The 26550-nt window shown below is 37.0% G+C and overlaps 1 protein-coding gene across 2 annotated transcripts in view; it reads left to right on the top strand.

Annotated features, from left to right (window-relative positions):
- LOC125652498 (QRFP-like peptide receptor) overlaps nt 1–26550 on the top strand; it is a 55325-nt gene that overhangs the window by 23273 nt on the left and 5502 nt on the right. The window contains exon 2 of one of the 2 annotated variants that reach the window (XM_056165131.1): nt 25078–25462. In XM_056165131.1, coding sequence (XP_056021106.1) covers nt 25078–25462 — 385 coding nt within the window. Of the gene's footprint in view, nt 1–3077; nt 4130–25077; nt 25463–26550 lie in introns of those variants that run through there. The other variant, XM_048881726.2, reaches the window with a different exon arrangement.

Below are 26550 nucleotides of genomic sequence, written 5' to 3'. Positions count from 1 at the left end.
TTTTCATGGGAATAAAGATTGGACAGCAGTAGGGTCATGCTAGGTGATTGAGGTGAGCGATATGGCCCATGGGCCTCTTGTGATAAAAATGATGTTGCACTGAACTGCAAATTCGTTTTCTTAGTTTTTGGAATAAATCTTTAATATTCATTTGTGATAATTAGCTCACACACCACTATGATATATTTACATTTCCAATGCTTTTGCCTTTGATATCTTTACACATTGTAATGATAGCCGTTTTCTCGTTAGTGCAGTGCCGTTGTGAAAAATGCACGTATGAATCTGAATGAATATAGTACGTCTACTTTAAAGGTAGAAATGAAACTAGAATGTAAGTATAAGAACTAAATTTCATTTCTGAAAATACATGAGGGTATGAACTGCAACCCTTCACCTCGGCATACTTTTCATGAAGAGGATTAGCTCATGCCAGCGGCCTGATGCGTGAAGAGGGTTAGCACATGCCAGCGGCCTGTAGCGTCGTAGTTCATATCCTCGTCTATTTTCAAAAACGAAATTAATTTCTTAAGTGAATCTAAAAATTTTTTTATTGTGCGTGTCGAGCTATTTAACTTTAAACCAATATTCTAAAGTCAATGTTTTGTAATCCACCAAATTTCTCTCAAACCCTTGACAGTTTACTTAGTTTTCAGGACTGGATATCTGAATTCTTATTGGCTCCACGCGTGATTTAACTCTATGAATGAGTCCTCGTCTTACTCGACAAACATGCTCACACTTAGGTACATGTGGCCTAAATATTACAGACATGAGAGGCATGTTAAAGTGGCCTGGAAGTCAAATACGCTTTTTGGTTTATTTTATGCATTTATTCTTATTTTTTCAAGGGTATTTCTGAATCAATTTACCATTTTATGACTTCCGGGGCACTTACTGTTACTTATTATCGAAGATGATATATATATATATATATATATATATATATATATATATGCTTTGTCAAAGGAACAAAGAAAAACAAAACCCTGTTCAAACTGTTTCAGGGTTTTCAGTCGTTTTGTCGAAGCCCTTTGGTATGTGCTTAAAATTATCGTTACTTTATATTCGATGTTAGACTTCGTTAAGAAAAAAAAAAAAAGAACTCCGATTGGTTTAACTCAAGTTCAAATTCTATTTATCGCTAGGTGGCGATGTTATCGACCGCCTTCTGCCAAGGGTTTGGAAGGAATATGGTAGATTACAAATTCTTGACTTGACAAGATGACTTAAACCCAAATGACATGAATGCTTCATCTTCATTCCACTCTAAAATATCAAGATCCTACCTTAATTTTCTTTCCCTATGTGATCAGCAGCTATTATCCATTTGACCGTTTTTCGACACAGGTCATGCATATAGCGATGACTTTTTAAAACATTTTGTTTGCAAATTATTACCATATACATACATGTATAATGTAGATGTAGCTAGGTTGTGCGCTAATTGCACCATGCTATCGCAAATGAATAAAGTATGCATATCGCATAGGTCTAACTACGAAAGACATTAGAATGTCGAATTAACAAGTGAGTGTAGATATGATAAAAGTATTCACGGGAACAAGAAATTAGCAAATGAGCGTATATTTACGATGATAAAGACAGGTCAATCTCGAGGAACAATTGTCATTTCCATGGAGACGAAAGTCAACAATCTTGACTGTTGAACTGAACGCAGGCCTGCATCAACCAGAGACCCATGAGCCACATTGCTCACCTTAGCCATCTTAAGAGGCCCTGCCATTGTTCAAGGTCACAAGGTCATACATCAAAGTATGATAAGGTCTTATCATAAAGAATTTATATACAAAATATGAAAGCCCTATCTTAAATAGTTTAGGAGACACTAAAATTGTGAGTTCGAAATAAAAGACACCAAAGAGTCGTCCACGTCTGCTTCATACTTAGATATTTTATTGGAAATAGATACTGTAGTATTAATTAGTGTTCCTATATATATCAACATATAACTTTGATCCCCTATTGTGGCCCCATTCTACCCCCGGGGACCATGATTAGACCTTACTTGAATCTACTCTACGCAAGAAAGCTTTCATGTAAATTTCCACTGTTCTGACCCAGTGGTTCTTGAGGAAAAAATGGTTAAAAAATTTCCTAATCTATCTGAATGTAAAACTTTGATCCCCTATTGTGGTCTCACCCTACCCATGGGGACCATGATTTAAACAAATTTGAATCTACGCATGTCAGGAAGCTTTAGTGTACATTTCGACTTTTCTGGCTCATTGGTTTTTGAGAAGAAGACTTTTAACAAATTCTAATCTGCACTATGTCAGGTAGCTTTCATGTAAATTTAAACTTTTCTGGTCCTGTGGTTCTTGAGAAGATTTTTAAATGACCCCACTCAATTTCTGTATTTTCATCATTATCTCCAGTTTGAAGGGGACCTGATCCTTCATTTGAACGAACTTGAAAGCCCTTCCCCTAAACATGCTTTGTGCCAAGTTTGGTTGAAATTGGCCCAGTGGTTCTGGAGAAGAAGTCGAAAATGTAAAACGTTTACAGACGGACGGACGCGGAAAGTGCGATCAGAACTTGAGATTTCAGCTCAGGTGAACTAATAAAATGCTAAGGATGACGCTGTAACTGTATTCTGTAATAACTAAGATAGGACACATGGCCTCTCTGATAGTCTATGGGCTTGGGTTAGTGGGTATGACTTTAAAAAGTCTATGTGCAATTGGATTTAATCTTAATTACACTGCGCATATTTGTTTTGAAATTTACGTCTTGAAAATAAATAGACATTAACATTTATTTCATCTTTAAGCAATTTACCCTCCCTCGCAGGTAGGGGGGCTTCGATTCGTTCCCGAAAACCACTCATTAATACAATACCGTCACACAAAACTAGCAGTCCTTAGGTGTCTGGCAAATTCTTTATATACAGAAAGCGATCACAACACTTCAGTAGTTCTACACTTAAACATCGTGCCTAATGATTACAGAAAAATAAATGAATAATAGAAGTCGGAACATAAATAGATGCTGAAAGTATTTTTCATCAAGAGAGACCTCCTGTAATTGATGTTTTGCTCGATTTCTTTTTTCAGGTTGCTCGTATGGTGATTGTGGTGGCTATTGCTTTCTTCGTGGCCTGGTCCCCAATGTACATCGTCAGCGTTGTGTCTGTCCTACAACCGGAAAATTTTCTTCATAAGTCCAACTTCATTTTCACAATGCTGTGCGCACATTTATTTGGATTTATTAATAGCTGTGTCAATCCTTTCATTTACACTGTTATGAGCGGAAAATTTCGACAGAGTTTTAAACGGACATTGAATCGTATCTTTTGCAATTTTATCTATTGCCACCAAAAAATTTTAAAATATAGAAGTGGGAGCATCATTCAGCGCAGATCAACAAATGTGACTTCCGCCACAAGAAGTTATAATGAGGCCGAGGATGAACCTCTTCACAACAGTAGCTCCGATAACAGCCGAGGGACCACGAATACAAGATACAAAGATGGTCAGAGCAGCATCAGTAGTGAAAACAATGCAGGGAAGACCGATGGTTTCAAAAGGACTCCGAGTAAAGAATCAAGAGTGAAGTTCTCGAGAAACACCGACTGTATACGTATATCTCATGGAAGTGTAGAAGAAATTTCCAAGGCTGAGCCCGACGTACATACGGGTACCAGTGTTTTTGATATACAGTCCAATTCCATTAATGCCAAAGGCACATTCATGCCTGATACTAATCAGAGCTCTCCACTAAACCGCCTCACTCTCTGTTGAATTTATGATAATAACAAACAAAATTATATACATCATGGATATTCTAAGTATTGTGATTACGTATTTTGTCTCAACATTACGTCAGAGAAAACGTTATATATCATTGGTTGAACCACAGGTTCCCGTCAGCTTTAGTATCAATGTTTGTCATCACTTGCTGATGCATGTCAGGGTGGTGTGTTAAATTATTTTGGGGAGCGATTAGGTCTTACATGACTTTCCAAGTAGAAATTCGAGTTCCTTAGAAAGACTTATGCTCAATTTAGCACAATTGTATGTGAGATGCACGTGCAAATGAATGCTGGTGACTCCGATGAACGATGTGACCGGTTGACCTCTTATTCATTATTAAATGTTGAAAAAAAGGAAAATTTGTTGTGAATTTTGCCAACAACCCCTGCACATGTGGCTGCACAGTTTTTGTGCGCTCGCTCGTGTGAAGGCGATTCAAACACTACTCCCAAACTATCACACTTAGTAATACATTTGCTTTCTGTAATTCTACAATATTGGCAATATATATATATATATATATATATATATATATATATATATATAAACCCACGAGGCACTGTTTAAAAGTGTTAGATGGAATGCTGTTTTATTTAGTTCACCTGAGTTGATATATCGAAGTGAAATTTATGATCGAAGTTTCTCTGTCGGTTTGATATCTGTAAACCATGGTTCACCATCGACTTCTATAAAATCACTTAATTAATTTCAGGTAAACTTGGCATAAGGCATCCTTGGGTAAATGAGATTCAAAACATTCCCAAATAAAGGACTCCGCCCCATCCAAAGGAAAACGATCAGGAAACAAGGAAAACGGGGCGGAGTGTTCAAAAATATCTCAAGAACCATTGTTTTTAAAAAGGCAAAGCTTACATAACACCATTTCACATCATGTAGATTCAAATTTGTTTAGAACATTATCTCCTTGACCTGGATTTGACGTATCATATAAGATAAAAAAAATCTTAAATTTGTCAAATGATTGATTGATTATATTATGCTTAACGTCCCCCTCGGGGATTGATTGATTATATAATGCTTAACGTCCCCCTCGGGGATTGATTGATTATATAATGCTTAACGTCCCCCTCGGGGATTTTTCACTCGTATGGAGAAGTTACTATTTGTCAAATGAATATTGAAGTTTGTTCACATCATGACCTCAAGAGACATGACGGGATTTTCTCAGGAACCGCACAAGTGCAATTTTTAAATGAATATTCAAGCATCCTCATATACTGTGAATTCAAAGTTCACACCATGACCCCTTCCATGACCCCTTTTGCCAAAATGGGTTTAGCATAAAAATATTTGTCCATACATGAAGGAAAATTCTTCTAAATCTTCTTAATAATCCTTAACGTCCCCCTCGGGGATTTTTCACTCGTATGGAGAAGTTACTATTTGTCAAATGAATATTGAAGTTTGTTCACATCATGACCTCAAGAGACATGACGGGATTTTCTCAGGAACCGCACAAGTGCAATTTTTAAATGAATATTCAAGCATCCTCATATACTGTGAATTCAAAGTTCACACCATGACCCCTTCCATGACCCCTTTTGCCAAAATGGGTTTAGCATAAAAATATTTGTCCATACATGAAGGAAAATTCTTCTAAATCTTCTTAATAATCACAGATGCGAGCATCTTTAAATAATGTAGATTTTAAAATTTGACCTTTTACCCTCTGGGTAGGACTACAAGGGGGGTGGGGGTGGGTGGGTGTTAAACCGTGTGTGTTCAATGATTGTATGAGCAACTGCTCAGGTGAACCATGTGACCCATAAGCCGCTGTACTGACGTAAGCAGTACGTGGGTGAGAATACACTGACGTGATGTAAATCTAATACCTAAGAGTTCGAGGTGAGAATCCGCTACCCGAAACGCGGCTAAAATTGTACGTCAAATGTCACGTGGACTTAGCAATGATGCATCTGTCTTGACCTAATTTACTAATGAAATGATATTATGCATAATTAAAATGTTACAATTGTATGTAATACATGTCTATATTTTAACACATACATGTTGATTTAGTGTATATATGCAAGTGCGTGTGGGAAAAAAGCTCTTTTAAATAGGCACTATAACCTTGATTTGTTGAAAAAATTGTAACTAAAAAAATCATATTATTTATGGAACAGTCAACGACTGTTGACCTTAGTATTCATATAAACGAACATTTAACCTAAGACAGTAAAGCTCAAGATTAAAATTATATTTAAAAGAAATTCATTTTCTCTTTTCAAATTCTCAGATTTCATATCAAGATATATATTTTCTACGGAATTTATACTTAACTATAAAACACACACACAGCAGCAACATTTAAATATGTGTACAGTTTTTACTTTCAACCCAGAATTTTATCATGAGTCTGCATGTATTTTAAGGTTTAGTGAATTGACTGATATCAATTGTTTCTCATATGTTGATAGCAATAAATCGAATTCTTGATATTGAAAACTCGATTTATTGAAATACTCTCTATAAAGCATTCAGACATATCTTTTGATATTATTAAAACATTTTTGTTACACAATCCTTTGTCTTTTAGGCTTTTATAAAGGAGAAAGTCCAATTGTAGTGAAAATGTTACCTGTAGGTGTCCAATAAGTTGACAATTGCTTTCCTTTATTTTTAAGAATGGACAGATACTGTCCGTCCTTAAAAATAATGGACAGTAATTGTCAACTTATTGGACAGTGCCAGGTAAATCCAATCTACAGGTAGGCTGAAAATAAGAGAAAGACAATACATTTGTCAGAGATACAAATTTGATTCAAAATTTCCTACAAGTAAGAATCAACAGATATCGCAAAAATCACGTAAAACGATATTTCCTCTTAGTAGAGATCTCTGCTTCAACTTTAAGATTCACATTTTTAAAAATTCTATTGGCAACTATTATATCGCATCAAAACTTAAATTTGAAAGACATATTTCCATACTGTATTTGTATTTCGCTGGATTCAGAGGCACATTCCGAAACTCTTCACAACACCCTTTTTTATGTTTTCTTTATTAGCATATCCTAATTCTGAATTATTATTTTCGCTTTCATGAATAATTTCATTTCATTTCACGAGGTGGGCGTATTGAGTTCTTTTGGCTGGCGATAATTATTTCCTCATCCAAGTATTCGAAAACACAATGCTTTTCAAATCAAAATTTGGCTCCAAAACTTTCTCATCTCCCATATCCAGAATATAACACTCGTTAAGATAATATTTGCAGTACTTTCATTAATATCCTTAAATTTTGATTGTGCAATGAAAGTGCTGTCCCCATCAGAGGAAGACATGTTGATATGGCTCAGTACTATAGAGTGAGTGAATATAAAACCTGAAGTACAAGATTACTTACTTGACACTGTCCAATAAGTGGACAAAATAATCAGACTGGTTATATTGTCAGACTATTCAAAAATAGCTTTATTCATAATTATCATTGTCAATGTGTTTACCTGAGTCTGTCCATTCTTAGAACAAAAGATGTAATGTTTTAAATAGGATATAAGCCTCAAACTGTCCATTCTGTGAGAAAAAGAACTGATCGAGGCCCTAGCTATATAGAAATTTGTAAATTTAAAGCAACATTTGATATATAGATTATATTTGGTTGAATTGATGTTAAGAATACACAATAAATGATGGCTGTTTGGCGAGACAGACCTTTTTTCAATCGGGATCATTAACCAAGTTACAATGTATTGTTGGATCGAAAAAGAGACTACGCTCATTTGGAACGTAAAATATCGAAAGTAAATATGCATATCTCAAGATTTGAATTTCATCGCACTCAAACTCGTAAACTATAGAAAATATTTCATTAAAAACTAAAGTAGTTATAGGCATGGAAAGAATTCATTTTGCTGAAAAGGTTTAGCAAAATGCGAAGTGTCCTTTAACATAAGTATCATTTAGAACTATCACCACACTACTACACGTGTGTACTTTTCAGATAACTTTTATTCTATTACATTTACAAATGAAGGTAAAAATAACAAAATGAAGAGAAAAAAACCTTCTCTGAGTGTATTCAATTTTTGCCGTATCAGGATTAAATCACAAAGGGATATAAACTTTAAAAATCTCAAGAACACAGCAGCTGCAATTTCAGATCAATATGAAAGCATTTTTATTGTACTGCTATATAATGATCATATTGATTCGACTAATTTTGATGTAGAGTTCATGTCGATCTTCTAAATATAGCATATTGCATTTATAATTCGCGTAATTAGCTTCTTCTGCATCGCTTACAACGAACAAATATATATAAATGAGAAAGTAGTCATCATCATCCCGAAGTTTCTCTGGAGTATGTATACCCCGAAATGGAAATAGAAACATTAGTAATATAAACGTATGTTACAGTAATTTGGTTTTATCTCTAAATTTCGAATCAATATTCAACAAGATTCAATGATAAACGATGACAAACCATGTACAACGTTCATTAGATGTTTCTGTTCAAATTCAATATCTTATTAAAAGTGTAGACATATGTGGCCGTAAGAAAAATATTCAAAATTCTAAAAATTACAAGTTAACTACATACTGGGGAAATGTGTTGAAAAATAACTTAAATCCAATTTTTACCATCCATCATTCAGTTATTCTAACCATAAAAATTAGAACCAGATCCGTGTATGGGTGGATGTACGAATTATAAGGAAAAAATGGTTAATACGAGTTTATGTCTGTAAAATATGACAATTTACGATGACATTTATCATGTATGAGGAGGGAGCCACTATGAATGTTTTAATCTGTTCGCAGTCACTTTAGAAGAACCATAGTTGATCTGAAATCTGAATTCATTTCTTAGATAAATCAACCCGTTGTTTAATTTCATTTCTATTGCATATTTTGAATTTTTTCCTATAAATTCTATAGAGAATATTTAGGCTTATATTAGTGAGCGCAAGGAGCTCTAATAGTAACAAGTGTAGAGGGGAGAATGAGTTTAAAATCCACAGTTTGGGCTACATTGTTTACCCTAATTTTATTTCGTTCCAGTCACGTGACTTATGCCAGCCGTCGCCGTCACACATCTGTAGGACACGTCGTGATTTTTCCTTTGATTAACGTTCAAGAACGGGACAGTTAGGCTTTTCCAATTATCACACAGATATAACATTACAAGATATTACACCTGAATATCCAGGTAGTTTCAAACTGTTAGAGTCTATGATGTTTTAAAATGTGAAATATTTCAGTATCAACTTTACTTTCTATTTCCAGAGTAAAAACAGATAAGCCATATAAAAACGATAAATCAAATGTTAATAAATAAATATTAATTATATTTGTGGCAGCGATTTTAATACTTTAACTTCTCTCAACCATGCAGGATTAGACCCCCCAAAAAAACCAAACACCAAACAAACCCAAAACCACCCCCCCCCCCAAAAAAAAACCAAAAAAAAAAAAAAAAACCACCCAAAACAAATGTAAACAGCCATTACGTAAATTAAAGAAATTCATTCGCATATAAGTGCATTATTTTCAACCAATACATTTGGAAAAACCCAAACTATTCAAATATTCATGCTAAGAAAAAACATCATTGGGGTCTCATTTTCAAATCGCGGCTAATCATAGAAGCAGAAAATTTATTTACAGTCCGTAACTTGGAAATTATAAAAAAGGATAGTTTTCAAATAAAAGTTTGATTTCATTGCATTCTCATCCTCTATATCCAGGATTTCACTTACAATACTGTCAGTATTTCGACTTTCATTACCTCCCTTTAACTTTGATTGAGTAAAATATTCTTTCTCCATAAAAAATGCATTTTGATATGGCTTTATGGTAAAAGTGAATGGATATAAAACAAATGTAGCACACGTATTATAGTATTACAGTTAGGGTTACTGCTAAGGGTTACTCAAACTGACCTATAAATGAACAGAATGAAACAGTTGTTCAAGATCGGTTTTAATTGTTAAGGTACTCACACACTCACTTAATCCTCTCTGTGCCTACTGGCGCTAGAGGATCTCCATCTGACTTTGTCTGCGGCTACCCTGTGGTGGGTGTGTCAAGAGGTAGTCCTTTGTCTTTCGGCTCTCTTTCTATTGTCCTGCGCCAGGTTCCCTTCAGTCGCCCCTGCTTTCTTTTATCCTGAGGGGTAAAGTGTAGGGCTGTTCTAAGGAGCACGTTATGAGGCATACGATTGTCATATCCCGGCTTACCTGGATGATGTCCTGTTTGGTAGAGACTTCTGTTCTAGTCCTCAGGTCTTCATTTAAGATGATGTTTGGCCAGATGATCCCGAGGATACGTCGCAGACACTTGTTCTGGAACAACGTTAGCTCTTTCTCAGTGTTGACGGTGGTCTTCAAGCAATATGAGCCACACAGTAGAACGCTGATGACATTGTTCTTGTAAAGTCGAATCTTCGCTTGGATACGGACTATGGTGGATCTCCAGATGAACCTGAGTATTGCAAAAGCTTGGTTGGCTATGCTGATCCTGGTGTTAATCTCCTGGTCGCAGTCGCCATCTGTAGTCATCTTGCTGCCCAGGTATACAAATCCCTGAACACCGTCAAGTGGTTTGCTGTTGGTGGTGATTGGATTATAGTTTGTAATAATTTCCCTCATGACTTGGGTCGACCTTCAACCCAATGGTGTTAGCTGTCCCTCTGAGGCTTCCCATCTTCTGCTGGGCTTCTTGATGCTTGTGTGATAGCAATTCCAGGTCATCTGCGTAGTCCATGTCCTCCAAGACTGAGGCCAACGATCACATGATTCAGTGTTGCTCTCCCCCGGATGATGCTTTTCATCAGCCAGTTGATGGTCAGAGAGAAGATCGATGACAATATGCAACCTTGTTTCATTCCGGTGTCCACCTTGAATGGTTCTGTCTGGTTGTTGTGGATGATGCGACACTCAAAGTTTACCGGTTTCGGGGGTGTCTTAGGATAATCCAGAGAGAAGTGCGGTGCCAACTGTCAAAGGCTTTCTAGAAGTCGATGAAAACCACCTACAGTGGGCTGTTCCATTCATGAGATTGCCCGAGGATCTGCTTGATCCCCCTTTCCAAAGTCGGCTTGCTCTTGTGGAAGTAAGGCTTGATGCGCTGCGGTAAGATGCGACTGAAGACTTTGCTGGTGAGTAACAGTAGGGCGATGCCTCTCCAGTTGTTGCCTCACCAGTTGTTGCATTCTCCTGGGTCTCCTTTCTCCGGTAGTTTGGTGATGATACCAGTTCTCCAGTTGTTGCATTCTCCTACATGTAGGTCTCCTTTCTCCGGTAGTTTGGTGATGATACCAGTTCTCCAGTTGTTGCATTCTCCTAGGTCTCCTTTCTCCGGTAGTTTGGTGATATCACTTCTCCAGTTGTTGCATTCTCCTGGGTCTCCTTTCTCCGGTAGTTTGGTGACGATATCAGTTCTCCAGTTGTTGCATTCTCCTAGGTCTCCTTTCTCCGGTAGTTTGGTGATGATACGAGTTCTCCAGTTAGGTTACAAGTATTTAATAGCTGTATTTTGGTAGAGTACATTGCGAAGACAAAGTCTTATCGGAAGCATCATCATTGTTTACCTGATATTGGAGATCCTGTTTTAAGTAAGATATAAGTCTCAAACTGTCTAATCTGTGACAGAAAGAACGCATCTTGGCCCTATCGATCTCTATCAGTTCTTTCTCTCACAAAATGGACATTTTTCTATCCTTTACTTAGACAATTGTGCATTTACTATTAAAATCATTCTGAAATATATAATCAAATTAAAATATTAAGAAAACGTGTTAATTATACTTCTCGGGTATTTCCTCGACGAGAAGCCGGCATTAGAAGTGATAGTCACTGGTCTTTCTGATATGACTTTAAAAACTGTTGGTGTTGGTGCAATATTTTGAGCTTTCATTACCACGACTGTAAGCGCTTAGCATAGGTCTAAATGTGGCACTTCACTTACAGCTGGTGACGTCCCTATATAAGTTAAAAAATCTTGGAACGTAAAATGCAATAAAAACAACCCACCAAACAACAAACACACAAAAACACCCCCCCCCCAAAAAAAACCCCAGAGGTTGCTTTTGACTCGACAGGGAAATTCAATTTATTTCTAAATGCATAATTTTAAATGTATTATTTTTTAGGTCAACACGTAAAAAAGTTTTCTAAAATACTGTATTAGATGTGATTTTACTTAATATCTTAAATACAGATGACTGTTGTTTATAGTAATCAGAATGATATTTGTTAAAATATATATTTATTTGATGTGTTTTTAAGGATCCAATTTAATATACCTTCCGCTTTCACCGAAGCAGGATACAAAAATTGATCATTCGATGCGCTGTAGCCGTTTTCTTCCCCTGATCTTGATAATTTCCATTTAAGGTCGAAAATTTATCTTTTTTTATAACGACCACGCGAAGACCAATCTGCAGATCCAGCAGACACAGATTGTGTCATTGAACACTAGGTGATATATCTCCAAATGTCAAAAGATTATTTCAAGGATATATTGAAATTGATGAGACTACGCAATTAATTGGAGAAAAGATATAAAGATGTATCGACTTGGGAATAACAATAATATGATTTGCTTATTTCATTTAATCCTTTTGTTTCCATTAACATGAGAATAGGGCGTTAAAAGTCATTAACACAGGACCGCAATACGTGAATCATGGGCACGTGTTTCTAACAGAAGCTCGGTATTCCAGATTGAAGTAAAAATGTGTTTTAAAACAGATGTTTTAAAATCTTGAAAAATGCAGATATTTTATTACAAGTGTTATTCCTAGAGCTGTGATTATATAAAGGTCTAATGGATATGAACTATTTGTAGCTGTGACCTTTAGCCGCAGAATTAAGAGTCATCCTTGTAGTTGATTTGGACCTTCAATTTCAAATTCAGCAGAAGACACGATCTGGTCTGTATGATAACGCTAGTGTTTCATACCTTAATCCAGTGATATAAAGCTGACAACAAAATACCTTAATCCAGTGATATCAATCTGGCAACAAAATACCGTAATCCAGTGATATCAATCTGGCAACAAAATACCGTAATCCAGTGATATAAAGCTGGCAACAAAATACCGTAATCCAGTGATATAAAGCTGACAACAAAATACCGTAATCCAGTGATATCAATCTGACAACAAAATACCTTAATCCAGTGATATCAATCTGGCAACAAAATACCTTAATCCAGTGATATCAATCTGGCAACAAAACACCTTAATCCAGTGATATCAAGCTGACAACAAAATACCGTAATCCAGTGATATCAATCTGGCAACAAAATACCGTAATCCAGGGATATCAATCTGGTAACAAAATACCTTAATCCAGTGAAATAAATCTGTCAACAAAATACCGTAATCCAGTGATATCAATCTGGCAACAAAATATCGTAATCCAGTGATATCAATCTGACAACAAAATACCGTAATCCAGTAATATCAATCTGTCAACAAAATACACGTGTACCTTAATCCAGTGATATCAATCTGACAACAAAATACCTTAATCCAGTGATATCAATCTGGTAACAGTATACCTTAATCCAGTGATATCAATCTGTCAACAAAATACCGTAATCCAGTGATATCAATCTGGCAACAAAATACCTTAATCTAGTGATATAAAGCTGGCAACAAAATACCGTAATCCAGTGATATAAAGCTGGCAACAAAATACCTTAATCCAATGATGTCAATCTGGCAACAAAATATTGATGCTCAAAAGCTTGAATGTCGTTTTTCATTTCAAAAGTTCAGCGCTACGTCACAAATTACATCTATTTTAAGATATGTTAAATTACTTCCTTTGAGCGTTGCTGAGGTTAAGATGTTGTCATGTAACTATGCATAAAGACCCTGTCACACTGTCGCGATTTTAAGATACGATAGCATACAAATTAAACAATCGCAGTAATTCGAAGTTTATCGTAGATTTAGTTGATGGTTATCTTTCTGAATCGCAGCGAATCGGCTAACTCGGCGATTGTTTTGGGCATGTGCAAAACAGTACTATTTTTTAGCAATCGTTGGCCATCACGCGACAGTTGCACTGCGCTCGTGCATATTTTCACAGTTTATCTTGGACATTCGTAGGACACTTGCGGAACTTCGTAGTACTTGTGAAACTGTGAATGTCCTATGAGTCACCTCGAGTATCCTACGAGTTAATGCGAGTATTACTCGAATAAAGTGGTATGTAGTGCGATTTGATGCGAATACGATACGAAAACAGCCGATTGGTGGCGAGTACAATACGAGTAATGTGCGATTGAACTACGAATATTTGTACGACAAACGAATGTACGCGTTAAATTAGAGATCACGTTGTCTAAACTTTGTCAAAAATCAAAATGCCACCAAAGAAGAAGGGTAATAAGAGATGAGAAACAGGGAACCGCCCCTATTGCGGAATTGTAATAGTGTTTTAAGTACTGCCTCTGTTTTGTTTTTGTTTTGTGTTTTCGTTGCTTTAGTTGTCAAAATATGTAAGGTTAGCATAATCTCTCCAGGCCCCTGGGACCACATGATAATCATTGTCTTCTTGATCAAGATTTCAGTTCTGGAGATTTGGAAATCGCAATCTCATCAATTTGTGCAGATAACATTCTAGCACAAAAGATGAAATAGCTTCTGGTTCTTGGCGCATAGGGCTTAAAAGACATTGTCATGTGTTGGCGAATATTTCAAAAGCATTTTCTATGACGCGTCTTGTTCCTTATTGAGAAAGGTTTCATGAGCCATGTCCTGTGAAGGAAGGCGTCATCACCATTAACGAAATAAGGGATGTTTTTACTATATGGAGGGACAGCTTCTAGAAATCCCAAAACATTATTTTTATTTACACATTTCAGTTCCGAGTTGTTAAGTACAGTAGCATCTGATACAGAGCCGTTTGCACCTACGTCAGCCCAAATGAATTTATAATCAGCATCAACAAGCCCCATAAGAATGAGGGAGTAAAGCCCTTTGTAGTTGTATTAAAGTAAACCTCCATTTCATGGACATTTTATACCAATATGCTTCCAATCCAAAGCACCAAGGTTCCATCTAACTCTGAACTTCTCAGCTATCTGTTGCTACTCATGTGTAGTTGTTGGACATGTAATGACTTCATCAGCATACTAAGTACATGTATTTCACTAACTTTTCGAACCAGCAAAGAAATCGTTATGTGCGGAACTCCAAATCCGTACATTAGACTTGTGTATGACTCTCCTTTGGCTATATACCAAAGTGTTATGGCCAACTTTAATCCAAAGCCTTTCGGAATCATGTGTCATTTTTTTGTAATCTGGCATTCAGTCTGTATACAGACTCACAAAACATAGCTGGCTTCACTTTGAGGAAGATTTTGAATGATAATTCGTCCTCAGGTTCAAGTTCTCACAGCAAACGATCAAAATATCCATAATAATGAGTGCGTCTGGAGATTCAAGGTCTTATCCAATACGCGACGTTTTGTCTATTAACAATAATAACTTTCATTCATACATATGTATGCCAATTCGATATATCCCTGTGAGCTCGACATAAAAGACACCAAAGCGTCGTACACTTCTGCTTCATACTTAGATATTTTATTGAAAGTAGACATTAACGGCAAACTGACAACTCAACTTTATGACAAACGGGATGATTTCAGCTTCTCCATCGTCAACTTTCCATATCTATGTAGTAATATTACATTAGCACCTGCATAATTATGGTGTTTATATCTCTCAACTGATTCGATATGCAAGAGCTTGTTCTGCGTATGGTCAGTTTTTAAATCGAGGCAAGCTACTGAGAAACAAGTTGATGGTACAGGGGTTTCAACAGTCTCGATTAAAGTAAGAATTTCGCAAATTCTATGGTTGTTATAACGATCTAGTTTGCCAACACAACCTATCATTGGGTCAAATGTCTGACGTATTTCATACCGATTGTTAGACCGTTTTTGGCACACTGATTTTGACTGCGGATAGCTCCGTTTACCTGACCAGGATATAGGGCTCACGGCGGGTGTAACCGATCGACAGGGGATGCTTACTCCTCCTAGGCACCTGATCCCACCTCTGGTGTATCCATGGGTCCGTGTTTGCCCAACTATCTATTTTGTATTGTTTATGGGAGTTATGAGATTGATCACTGTTCGTTATCTTCACCTTTCATGTATCTACTTTGTCTTTGTCAGTGCTCATTGTGTAATAATTGGGCAATTACATCGTCTTTTCCGCACCATTTCGTTCAAGTTCCCCCATCTTCACAAGTCAAGGGTTATTGATTCGTTGCCTCGCACTAACCCTTGACATCAGTCACTATTCAGATCATGGGTTTGGGATAGAGGGTGACGCAATAAGCTAAACTTAATTCAGTCAATGAGATTCCTTGTTTAAGATGCAAGTTTGGTAAGAGCAAAAATAGAAAGTAAACAATGGTCTTACGTGGGGTACTTTTTTCAACTTAATGAACATTGCGTGTTGATTTTGTATGCAATGTACTAGTAATTTATAATTCACACTTTCGTCCCTTAAATGCTATATTATTTATTAATCTATTTCACAGTCATTTTTAAATAACTTGTTCAATTTGTGAATAAACTCGACAAAATTACTTGGGCAATCCATCGTTTTCATCGTATTAAAAAAATACGTCTAATTGTTTCTCTAAAAAAATTAATTTCCGAAAATCAATCGCCGGTCACAAATTCTACATCATGTTGCAGATGGCACGACGCCATGCGTGTTCAGTTTCGTTTTTGACCGATTATAAAAGCCATTGTCTGATTGGCTCCACGCTACATACTGCAAAACCAATCATATCCTCCGTCTCAAGCCCATGTTTTGAATGGTGACTGATGCCAAGGGTTAGTGCGAGGCAACGAACCAACAGCCCTTGACTGGTGAAGATGAGTTTTCTCAAACATAGCGCCATTTGAAGCCTCCGCACTGAAGCTATTGTCATCAACTAAATTTGATGTGATATTACAGAATTTCAAACAACCCTATTTATATACACTCAGACCATTCGTGTTTACTCGTGACAATTCGTGGGAATATCGTGTATGCATCGCACAATTTCGTGGACATTCGTAAGACTGACTGATTGTATCTTGTTTAACGTCTCTCTCGTGAATTATTTACTCATATGGAGACGTCACCAAGATCGGTGAAGGGCTTCAAATTTAGGCCTTTGCTCGGCACTTACGGCCATTGAGCAGTGAGGTTTCTTTAGCGTGCCACACCTACTGTGACACGGGACATCCGTTTTTAAGGTCATCTCCGAGGACCCGTGACATTCACACCTGATGCCGAGCATTTGTCGATGGAACTGTCTTAAATATGTCCTTTTTTACTTAATTTCCTGAGAAAATATATTTTTGATAAAGGAATGGGTAAGAGTTGTTTCAAATTGAAATATATACATTTGTGACTTACCATTGTTTTGTAACCCTACCAAAACGAAATAGATTCAATTTGCAAAGAAGCTTGGGGAGGGGGGGGGGAGGGTTAAAGGTCGTAACATTCAAAACAGTGGCACCAATCAGATTAAAAAACAAACCAAAAAAAAAAACCCAACAAAAACAAAACACACGACACGTTAGACGCCGGTTCGAAGCAAGGACATCGATCAGATTTTTAAAAACCAAACATACGACCCGGGATGCAGCAAGAATCTGTCAGTAGGTTAGAAATCTCAGTTCATGATATTTGCAGTAACAAATCAACAATAACAACATTAACTATGCCTAGTTTGATTGTCAGACACAACCACCACCCTCCAGAATGATGGCAACATAACAACAGAAATCCTCAGTTTCTTTGTTTAAAGTCCCGTCGAGAATTTTCACTCATAGCTGAAGTAACACAAATTTAGACCTATTCGTAGCCTTAGGGTCGTAGTAGTAATGGATCTTTAACGTGCCAATGCCTGTTGCAATACGGGGCTTAAGTTCCTATTCGAAAGACCCGTGATTCTCACTCCTAAATTCTTAGCGTTTGGCGAAGAAGCAGTCATTAATGTTTACGTACATGACGAGGCCATGGTATGATCAGGGCTTGAACTCATTACCTACCGCTACCGTGACCGGTTTTTAGATAATCAACAAAGTTGTTTTTCGTCGGAACCCCTACCTAAATTCGTCCATAACATAAAATCGTCCCCAAAAGTTTTCGTAGGTAGCACGTTTCGTATTGTTTTTTTGTGACGTAATTTTTTACCTTACATTTATCGAATGTAAATAGAAGAAGTATCATCTACATCACGAACGTCCTGAAGAAATGCGGTTTAAGCAGGTAATGCAAACAATTAATCATAGATCACACGCGATATTCACCTTTTCCTTTTTTACTCCATGTCTTAATGACAATAGAATGCCCCAAATCAACTATCGATACTGGAACCATGTGTTGAAAATTCTATTCAAGAAAATTAAACTTTGAAATGTTTTTTTTTTTCTTTTCAACTCAAACCAAAGCTAAACTCTTCCATGTACCGACTGTGTAGCCCAACTAAAATGACAATTGCTTATCTAGCCGTGCAACATCCTAATCAAACTGTGCGGGTGGGCTAGACAATGTGGGATACCAGTGAGCACTTTGAAAGATGGTGCAAATTTATGTCAAGTCCGGCATTGAGGCAGAATGAAGTCTGGCAGACCCTATCAAGGAAATGGAACAGCTTGGGTATGGTTATACCGGTAAGGAAGTGGTTGGCTTTGCCAATGATTTTGTTAGAATCTTAGGAAAGCGACGCAGAGATAACCCGCTCACTCTGCGATGGTAGCAGGGTTTCATGTGTGGATGGAATGTACTCTGTGTGGTAAAACCCAGGGCCTTAAAATCCAGGGAGCAATATCAGGAAACATTGCAACTGCGTCTTTTTACTTTAACGGGTTTCTGGGGGTCATTAAGATTAAACAACCTTTCAAACAAGCCGCACCTGATATTCAATGTGGATGAAAAGGGGATTCAGCAACATCATTCATCACCTGTTGTAGTTGCAAGAGACAACTCATTGTTCAAGAAGCAATGTCGCAACGGTCTTCTACCACAGCAATCTTAAGATGCGACAGCGCTGCAGGAACTACAACCCCTTTAGTTTTCGTGTTTGCTGGAGCAAATATGCTTCCTGAGTTCCTGACCGGGAAATATCCAGGGGCATACGATACGGTCTGAGAGACAGAATGGTCCATTTCTGTAGTGCTCATGAAGTATTTAGAGTAGCGTTTTCTAAAATATGCACCAGGACGAGGAGATGACACTATTCTTTTACTTTTAGATAACCAAAGTCACATGTATCTAAATGTTTAGTGGACTGGACAAAGGAACACAGCATCATCTTATTTATTCTGCATGCACATACCAGTCATTTTCTGCATCCTCTAGATGCTAGGTGTTATGGGCCTTTCCATAGGATATACAATAATAAATGCCACAAATATGCCAGGGCCTGGTTTTTCGAAAGCTGGTTAACTTTAACACAGTGGTTAAGTTTAACGCAGTGTTAACTCCTAACCAAGTGATTAGCTAACACAATGGTTAAATTCTGTTTTTCGAAAGCAATTTAACACATTGATTAGTTAACACTGTGTTAACCGAGTTAACCACTTGCTAATCATTTGATTACCCATAATGCACATGTACTTCCTATGTAAACAATAAGAATGCAGGAGTAAATAAAAGTCTTGTTTGTGGGAGATAGCTGATGAAATGTTCATGTATTGTTTTGTTTCAAAATACATGACAGTGACTGTGAGCCATGCACTTATACTTGTATAAATGCATTTATTAGTCTATTCAATTTGAATAATCATAGAGGTATTGGATATAATGATATATACTAGGCCTTTAGAAGCCTAGTTGAGAAAAACGGTGCTTATGTTGTAGAAAGCAGGCTCATTGCATAGTTTATCAAAGTGGGGGTTTATAGGGAGTCGAACAAGTTGACTTCACAATTGTCTGAAAATACTTGACAAGCCAAAACAAAATAATTTATACACCCCCCCCCTCCTAAAATGAGTTGTTCTGTACGAGCCGAACCTAAAATCCTAAGTTGCGTGATGGGGGAGGGGGTCGGTTTCATCCTTTATCAGTAAAATATACGGGTTCAGTTCAAGCTTACATTTCAACTACCAATCACTGGTGCTATGATATGAAGAAGCGGGGAAGGGGGGTGTCAGACTTTGGATGTAAAAATAACAGCAAACGTATGTTGTCAGAAATAAGGGGGTGAGGTGCTACATGTTTTGGACTAGGAAATAAAACATGGTTTTCTATATTGTTTGATTCATAATTGGACAAAATTTATGGGAGGGGTTTAACGACGATGCTAGCCTATAAAAAATTCTAAATTTCTAAGAATATCTAACTTTTTTTTTTTTAATACTCTTTAAAAGTCTTATTTTCCCCAAAACAGTTAAAGATATTCATGAAGAAAATGATAAATAAATTTACCTTATGATAGTCTGCTCACATACATATCTATAGCATTTTATATCTATGTACTTTTTATGCATTTATTTATTTTAATATTCTTTTTATTTTAAACATAACACTTGATCCACCACTCCATTTCTACTAAGGGAGATTAATCTGGAATATCAACAATGAAAAACTCTTCCTAAGTTTGTGTTAACAACTATTCTGTATTAGCCTAAATTGAATACTGTTCATATTAGATAGCCTTCAAAAAGAAAATACATGTATGTACGTTTCATGCATGCAAATCTTCATTTGAATCAGTTGTAAATGATACAAGGGATTTTCAAAAGGTCAAGGCCAGTGCAGACGATAGTGTTTTTAAAGTTGGTGTTTCAATGGAGATTATCATCATGAACTAAGGGCCTGCATACACTTTGACATTTGGAAGCCAAAATTAGGTAAAATTATATCTTAAGCATGGGTCCTGTTGCAGGATTTCATATAAGTGAATATAATACGAGTTTTATTGACACCCCCCCCCCCCCCCCTTATTGAAAGTTTCTGCCAAAAGTATCTATAGATGCGTGCAAGATATTGCCACTGACAGAAAAGTGTAACACCATCATCCAACTGTACTAGTTTTTTCCATTAGCTGTTCCCCTTAGGTAAATTTCATGAGATTTGACGAATATATCAATTTATGACAACATAAACAACACACCGTCATAGTTCAGCATCAATACACACCTCAGAATGTCTAAGCCTTTGAAATTTTCATGATTTTTGGTCTGAGGCGGACAGAAAATGAAGTAGGCGGCCATTTTTAACCACTGTGTTAAGACTTAACACAGGTACTGGAGGTGGATTAAAGTTAACACAACGTTAACACAGTGTTAACGCAAACTCGCATTTTGAAAAACAGTTAATCACATGGTTAACTTTAACACAGAAGTTAACACCGAGTTAACACTGTGTTAAAGTTAATCAGCTTTCGAAAAACCGGGCCCAGATCTATATCCAATGTCATCACAAAGCATACAAATCTTACACGAAGGCCTTCAGTGCAGAAAACCTACAAACCGCCTTTAGAAAAACTAATTTATCTTCTGGACAAGAATGCCATTAATTGAGACTATAGTCTGCCATCTAAAGGTTTCGATGAAAACCAGCCACAAGAGAGGAAACAGGAGGAATCAATACAGGTCGCTGAGGATGGAGACAGAGGAAAAAGGAGAAATCAATACATACATGTCACTGAGGATGGAGACAGAGGAAACAGGAGAAATCAATACATACATGTAACTGAGAATGAAGACAGAGGAAACAGGAGGAATCAATACATGTCACTGAGGATGGAGACAGAGGAAACAAGTGAAATCAATACATGTCACTGAGGATGGAGACAGAGGAAACAGGAGAAATCAATACATGTCACTGAGGATGGAGACAGAGGAAACAGGAGAAATCAATACATGTCACTGAGGATGGAGACAGAGGAAACAGGAGGAATCAATACAGTTAACTGAGGATGGAGACAGAGGAAACAGGAGGAATCAATACATGTCACTGAGGATGGAGACAGAGGAAACAGGAGAAATCAATACATGTTACTGAGGATGAAGACAGAGGAAACAGAAGAAATCAATACAGTTAACTGAGGATGGAGACAGAGGAAACAGGAGGAATCAATACATGTCACTGAGGATGGAGACAGAGGAAACAGGAGAAATCAATACATGTTACTGAGGATGAAGACAGAGGAAACAGGAGGAATCAATACATGTCACTGAGGATGAAGACAGAGGAAACAGAAGAAATCAATACATGTCACTGAGGATGAAGACAGAGGAAACAGGAGAAATCAATACAGTTAACTGAGGATGGAGACAGAGGAAACAGAAGAAATCAATACATGTCACTGAGGATGAAGACAGAGGAAACAGAAGAAATCAATACATGTCACTGAGGATGAAGACAGAGGAAACAGGAGGAATCAATACAGTTAACTGAGGATGGAGACAGAGGAAACAGGAGGAATCAATACAGTTAACTGGGGATGGAGACAGAGGAAACAGGAGGAATCAATACAGTTAACTGAGGATGGAGACAGAGGAAACAGGAGGAATCAATACAGTTAACTGAGGATGGAGACAGAGGAAACAGGAGAAATCAATACATGTCACTGAGGATGGAGACAGAGGAAACAGAAGAAATCAATACATGTCACTGAGGAAGGAGACAGATACAAAGATGCTTTGACAGCTGTCCGCACATGTCCGGATAATTTTTTTTATATCCTGTATTTTTTTTTATCCTGTTATGGGTATAAAATAAATGCTGATACCAACACTTCCTGCTTCGCCCTCAAACACGGTCACGCCATAAGACATATTCAATGTTATAAATTATAATGAAGAAGAGAAGACAATACATATGAATATACGCAAATTTCTCATGACCAAGGTCATAACCGCGTATTCTTAAATTCGTTTATTGTTTTGAACCTTCTGTAAAAGGAATACTTGTCCCCCTTTTCGACCAACCCAGAAAAAAAATGTTCCATTTCAAACTCCAACTCGTGCACCATACACTGTATGTCAAACCTCCGACATTCTTTATTTACAAAATTCGTAATCGTCGGTCAACTTAACGTAACAGCAACATACTGGTGTACCTATTCTTTAGTAGAAAAGTTACATGAAGGGTTCAGTACAAATCTCCCGGGAAATGAAAGGAGGATTTTTGTATGGTACCCCCCAGGTATCCTTGGATACTAGTATGTAATGACAGAAAGGAGTAATTATGTACTTTTCCCCCAATTTAACTATAGAATCAACATTTGTGTAAATATGAATGTTAAATTATGTAAGACTAGTGAGAAGATCTCTTGAACCTTGACCTCATGACCAAAAACATTCTGTAATGATCAGTTACCTTTGCATGATGAACGTGATCACGGAAAAATAGACAGACAGATGCCCATAATGCAGAAGTGTTTTGGATAACTACCTTTCTATAGAATAATTTATGTGTGAGCTGGATGTTAAAAACTGTTCAAGATAATGTGTCACAATGAAAGTATAACAAACTTGTATATTGAAGGTCTGTTGTAACTTTTTGACCTTTGAATTCGTGACCACTCACTGATTAGGTCTCTTTCTTTAATCATAAACTATGAAAGGTCTAAGTTGAAAACATTTCAACTTATCGTGCCACAATAAAAGCATGATAAAGTTATAATTGTGATCTTAATCTTTGACCAATGTCCCTCAAAACTCCAGGCTTCCTTTGATGGTCAACTACGTTTGTATAAATATGATAACTTTTGAATTGAAAAATATTCAAAATATTGTATCCTAACGTTAATGATAACGGTCTGACGTTGTTATTCTCGCAGTTTTACTTTTCCGCGATTCGACTCTGCTTTTCCATGAAAAAAAAATCTTGAGTTTTCGTAGTTTTCCGCGATAAGTCATATTACTTTTCCATGATTATATTTTTTGCTTTTCTGCAACTCATTTAAACATGCACCTCTTCCGTTAGCCAGGTAAAACTTGTTGCCTCTGCTTATCATATTATTATTCATGTGCACTGCAGCGGTAGGACACCTCTCCATTCTTTAAATCATTGACATCTCTGTATATAATGCATTTGTTGCCACGATTTGTTTCTGTATGAACAATTTCCATAGCGTCTAGTTCCTTTCAAAGACCAGTGTAAATGCGAAAGTCATTCAATTTTTATCATAGTTACTACTCACACTAGGTAGAACTCTATGGGAGGGGGATACAGGTAAATTTCGGCAACCGTTTGATGGTAAGCGTCACCCGTGACCATTTAAAAATCGCGTAAAGGAGGAGATAATACATAACATATAGTAAAAAACAATCGCGGAAAAGCAATATGTAGTAGTCGCGGAAAAGCAGGCAGGTTGGAAAATCAATATCGCGGAAAAGTAAGTCAGCCGTTATTTTGGTGACTTAATGATTCTACGTCAGTAAAGTCCACCGCAGCATTAATTTCAAAACTAACATGTGTCGTGGATCATCATATAAAACGGATTGAGTCAACAAAGACATGTATGCTCGACGGAAAGGGACGACAGTTTTCGTTTTGCAGTAAATGAAGTGAAAGGCGACGAAATCGACCATTTTGTGTTGAGTGTTATGATAAGACATTGTTGATTATTTATTTAGCGTTGGCACGTGACTTTCAGCATATGTGAATTTATTTCTAACCTCAAACGTCTGCGATGTGTGCTTTATTCAATGTCTTCATTACAGTGTTCTGTAGAGATTGATTTCGATGAAACTCCCAAAATTGATCATCGAAATGAGTTCGGATAATGAATTTAACATTTCTTGTGTAAACTAGGAACTTTATCAGTCCTAAACAAAAGCTATTTATATGCCTACCAAAAATTGACATTCGTCTTTTGTAATTACAATATATGTACCTCCATCAATTGTTTATATACTTCCATGATACATTTATTCCTGAGTTATCGTACATTGATTTTGCTGACTGATAAGTCACCTCCCTTGGTAATGAAATTTAACGTCAGTCACAGATGAGAGGAAGCAGAAACTCCAAATATAGGAAGGAGTTATCCGTGTATGTAGTTTAGTATGAGAGAACCTATAATTAAGTAAGAGGTTATCATATATGGCGAAGTAGAATTTCTCGATGAACATTCAATAACTGAACTGCAACGTTTGAAAGCTAAATCATAAAAATCCCGGGTCATAACCTCAATGAAAAAAGTTCATGCAGATATCCATGATTTCTATGTCTCTTCGACATTGCCTACAAGAACACTTGCACGGATGACAATTATTTTTTTTTTTTTTGATTATGTACATAATAAAATCAAATGTTTCAATAAGAAAATGTTTTTTTAAAAGGTATTACGCCGTCTTTTACCCACTGTCGGCGAAGATCAAAAGCGCAGACAGGACCAAGAAGATAATAGCAGCCACGTGGACCGTCGCCCTGGTCCTTTGCGTGCCTTTCCTGTGTTCCACGTCTTATCCCTTCACCATCACCAGCGATTTGGGAAGTGTGTCCTTAGTGACGTGTACCGATAATTTTGACGTATTTGATGGAGGCACAGGTCACGTGAGGAGCGTGTTCTTTATTCTACTATTCCTCATCATGTACTTCATTCCTATGACGGCTATCATTGTGACGTGTACCAAATTAGCCATCAGAATCGTTCGGCCATTCAACATGGAAATTCCTAATTTGACAAGAAGTTTGAGAAGACGGCGGGAAAACAACAAACGGAAGGTAAGTTCGACGAGTAAATCTGAATACATGCACTAGACCTATTCATTACCCCCACTCAACAAAGTTGTGGAAGGGTATGTACACTTGCCCGTTCGTTTGTTTGTTCAGCCTTTACCACATCTCTTACCCGTCTTTATTGAACTTTCAGGAATTATACCTTGTATATTGACCTTGGTTGCATTGGTTTTCAAGGTGAAAGGTCAAGTGACCGGAAAAGAAATTCTGAAATGTGTTTTGTATGAGATTTTTAAAGCTCATGCAACAAACATTTTAGAATTTCTAAAGTACCCATTTTTGTTGGACGTTCAGGAAATTTCTGGTTTGGAAATTTTATCAGATTGTTAGGAATGAACCCTCGCATAAAGACAGAAAGTAGGTTGTTCAAATCCCCCTGTAACTAGTGGCTCTTGTGTAGTAATGAATCCTCAATCCCCCTGTAACTAGTGGCTCTTGTGTAGTAATGAATCCTCGAGAAGTTAATGTTTAATTTTTTATGTGTTTTGGATTCGATTTTGTATACCCTGTATGGTCATCAAAGCTAATTATAATAGGTCAACTTTCAAGGTCACTATACAATATTCGGTTGGTTGTATATTGTTTAATGTCCCGCTCGGGAGATTTTCAATCCTATGGAGACATCATATTGCCGGTAAAGGCTGCAAAGTTTAAGCCTATGCTCGGCGCTTATGGCCTTTGAGCAGAAAGGGATCTTTATCGTGCCATACCTGTTGTGACACGGGGTCTCGGTTTTTGCGGTCTCATCCGAAGGACCACCCCATTTAGTTGCCTCTTACGACACGCAGGGGGTACTGAGGATCTATTCTAAACCGGATCCTCAAAGCCAATTTGTGAATACTCACAAGGTTGTACATGAATATAATGTTTGGCCATTTCAGACAACAATTAATGTTTTTATCATTGTAGACTAGGGCTGTCACGGTTAACCGAAAAGTTGGTTAAATGCGGTTCAAACTTTTACGGTTCGGTTCGGTTTGTAGATTCCGGATTTTGGTTCGGTTTTGTTCATGTTTTACAATATCACAATTTATTTGCTATGCACGCTATGAATGGTTTCTTATTACAAGTAT

Source organism: Ostrea edulis, chromosome 5, assembly GCF_947568905.1.
Source record: "Ostrea edulis chromosome 5, xbOstEdul1.1, whole genome shotgun sequence".
Lineage (NCBI taxonomy): Eukaryota > Metazoa > Mollusca > Bivalvia > Ostreida > Ostreidae > Ostrea > Ostrea edulis.
Note: the sequence above shows the minus strand (reverse complement) of the source record. Positions and strands in the feature narration are given on the sequence as shown.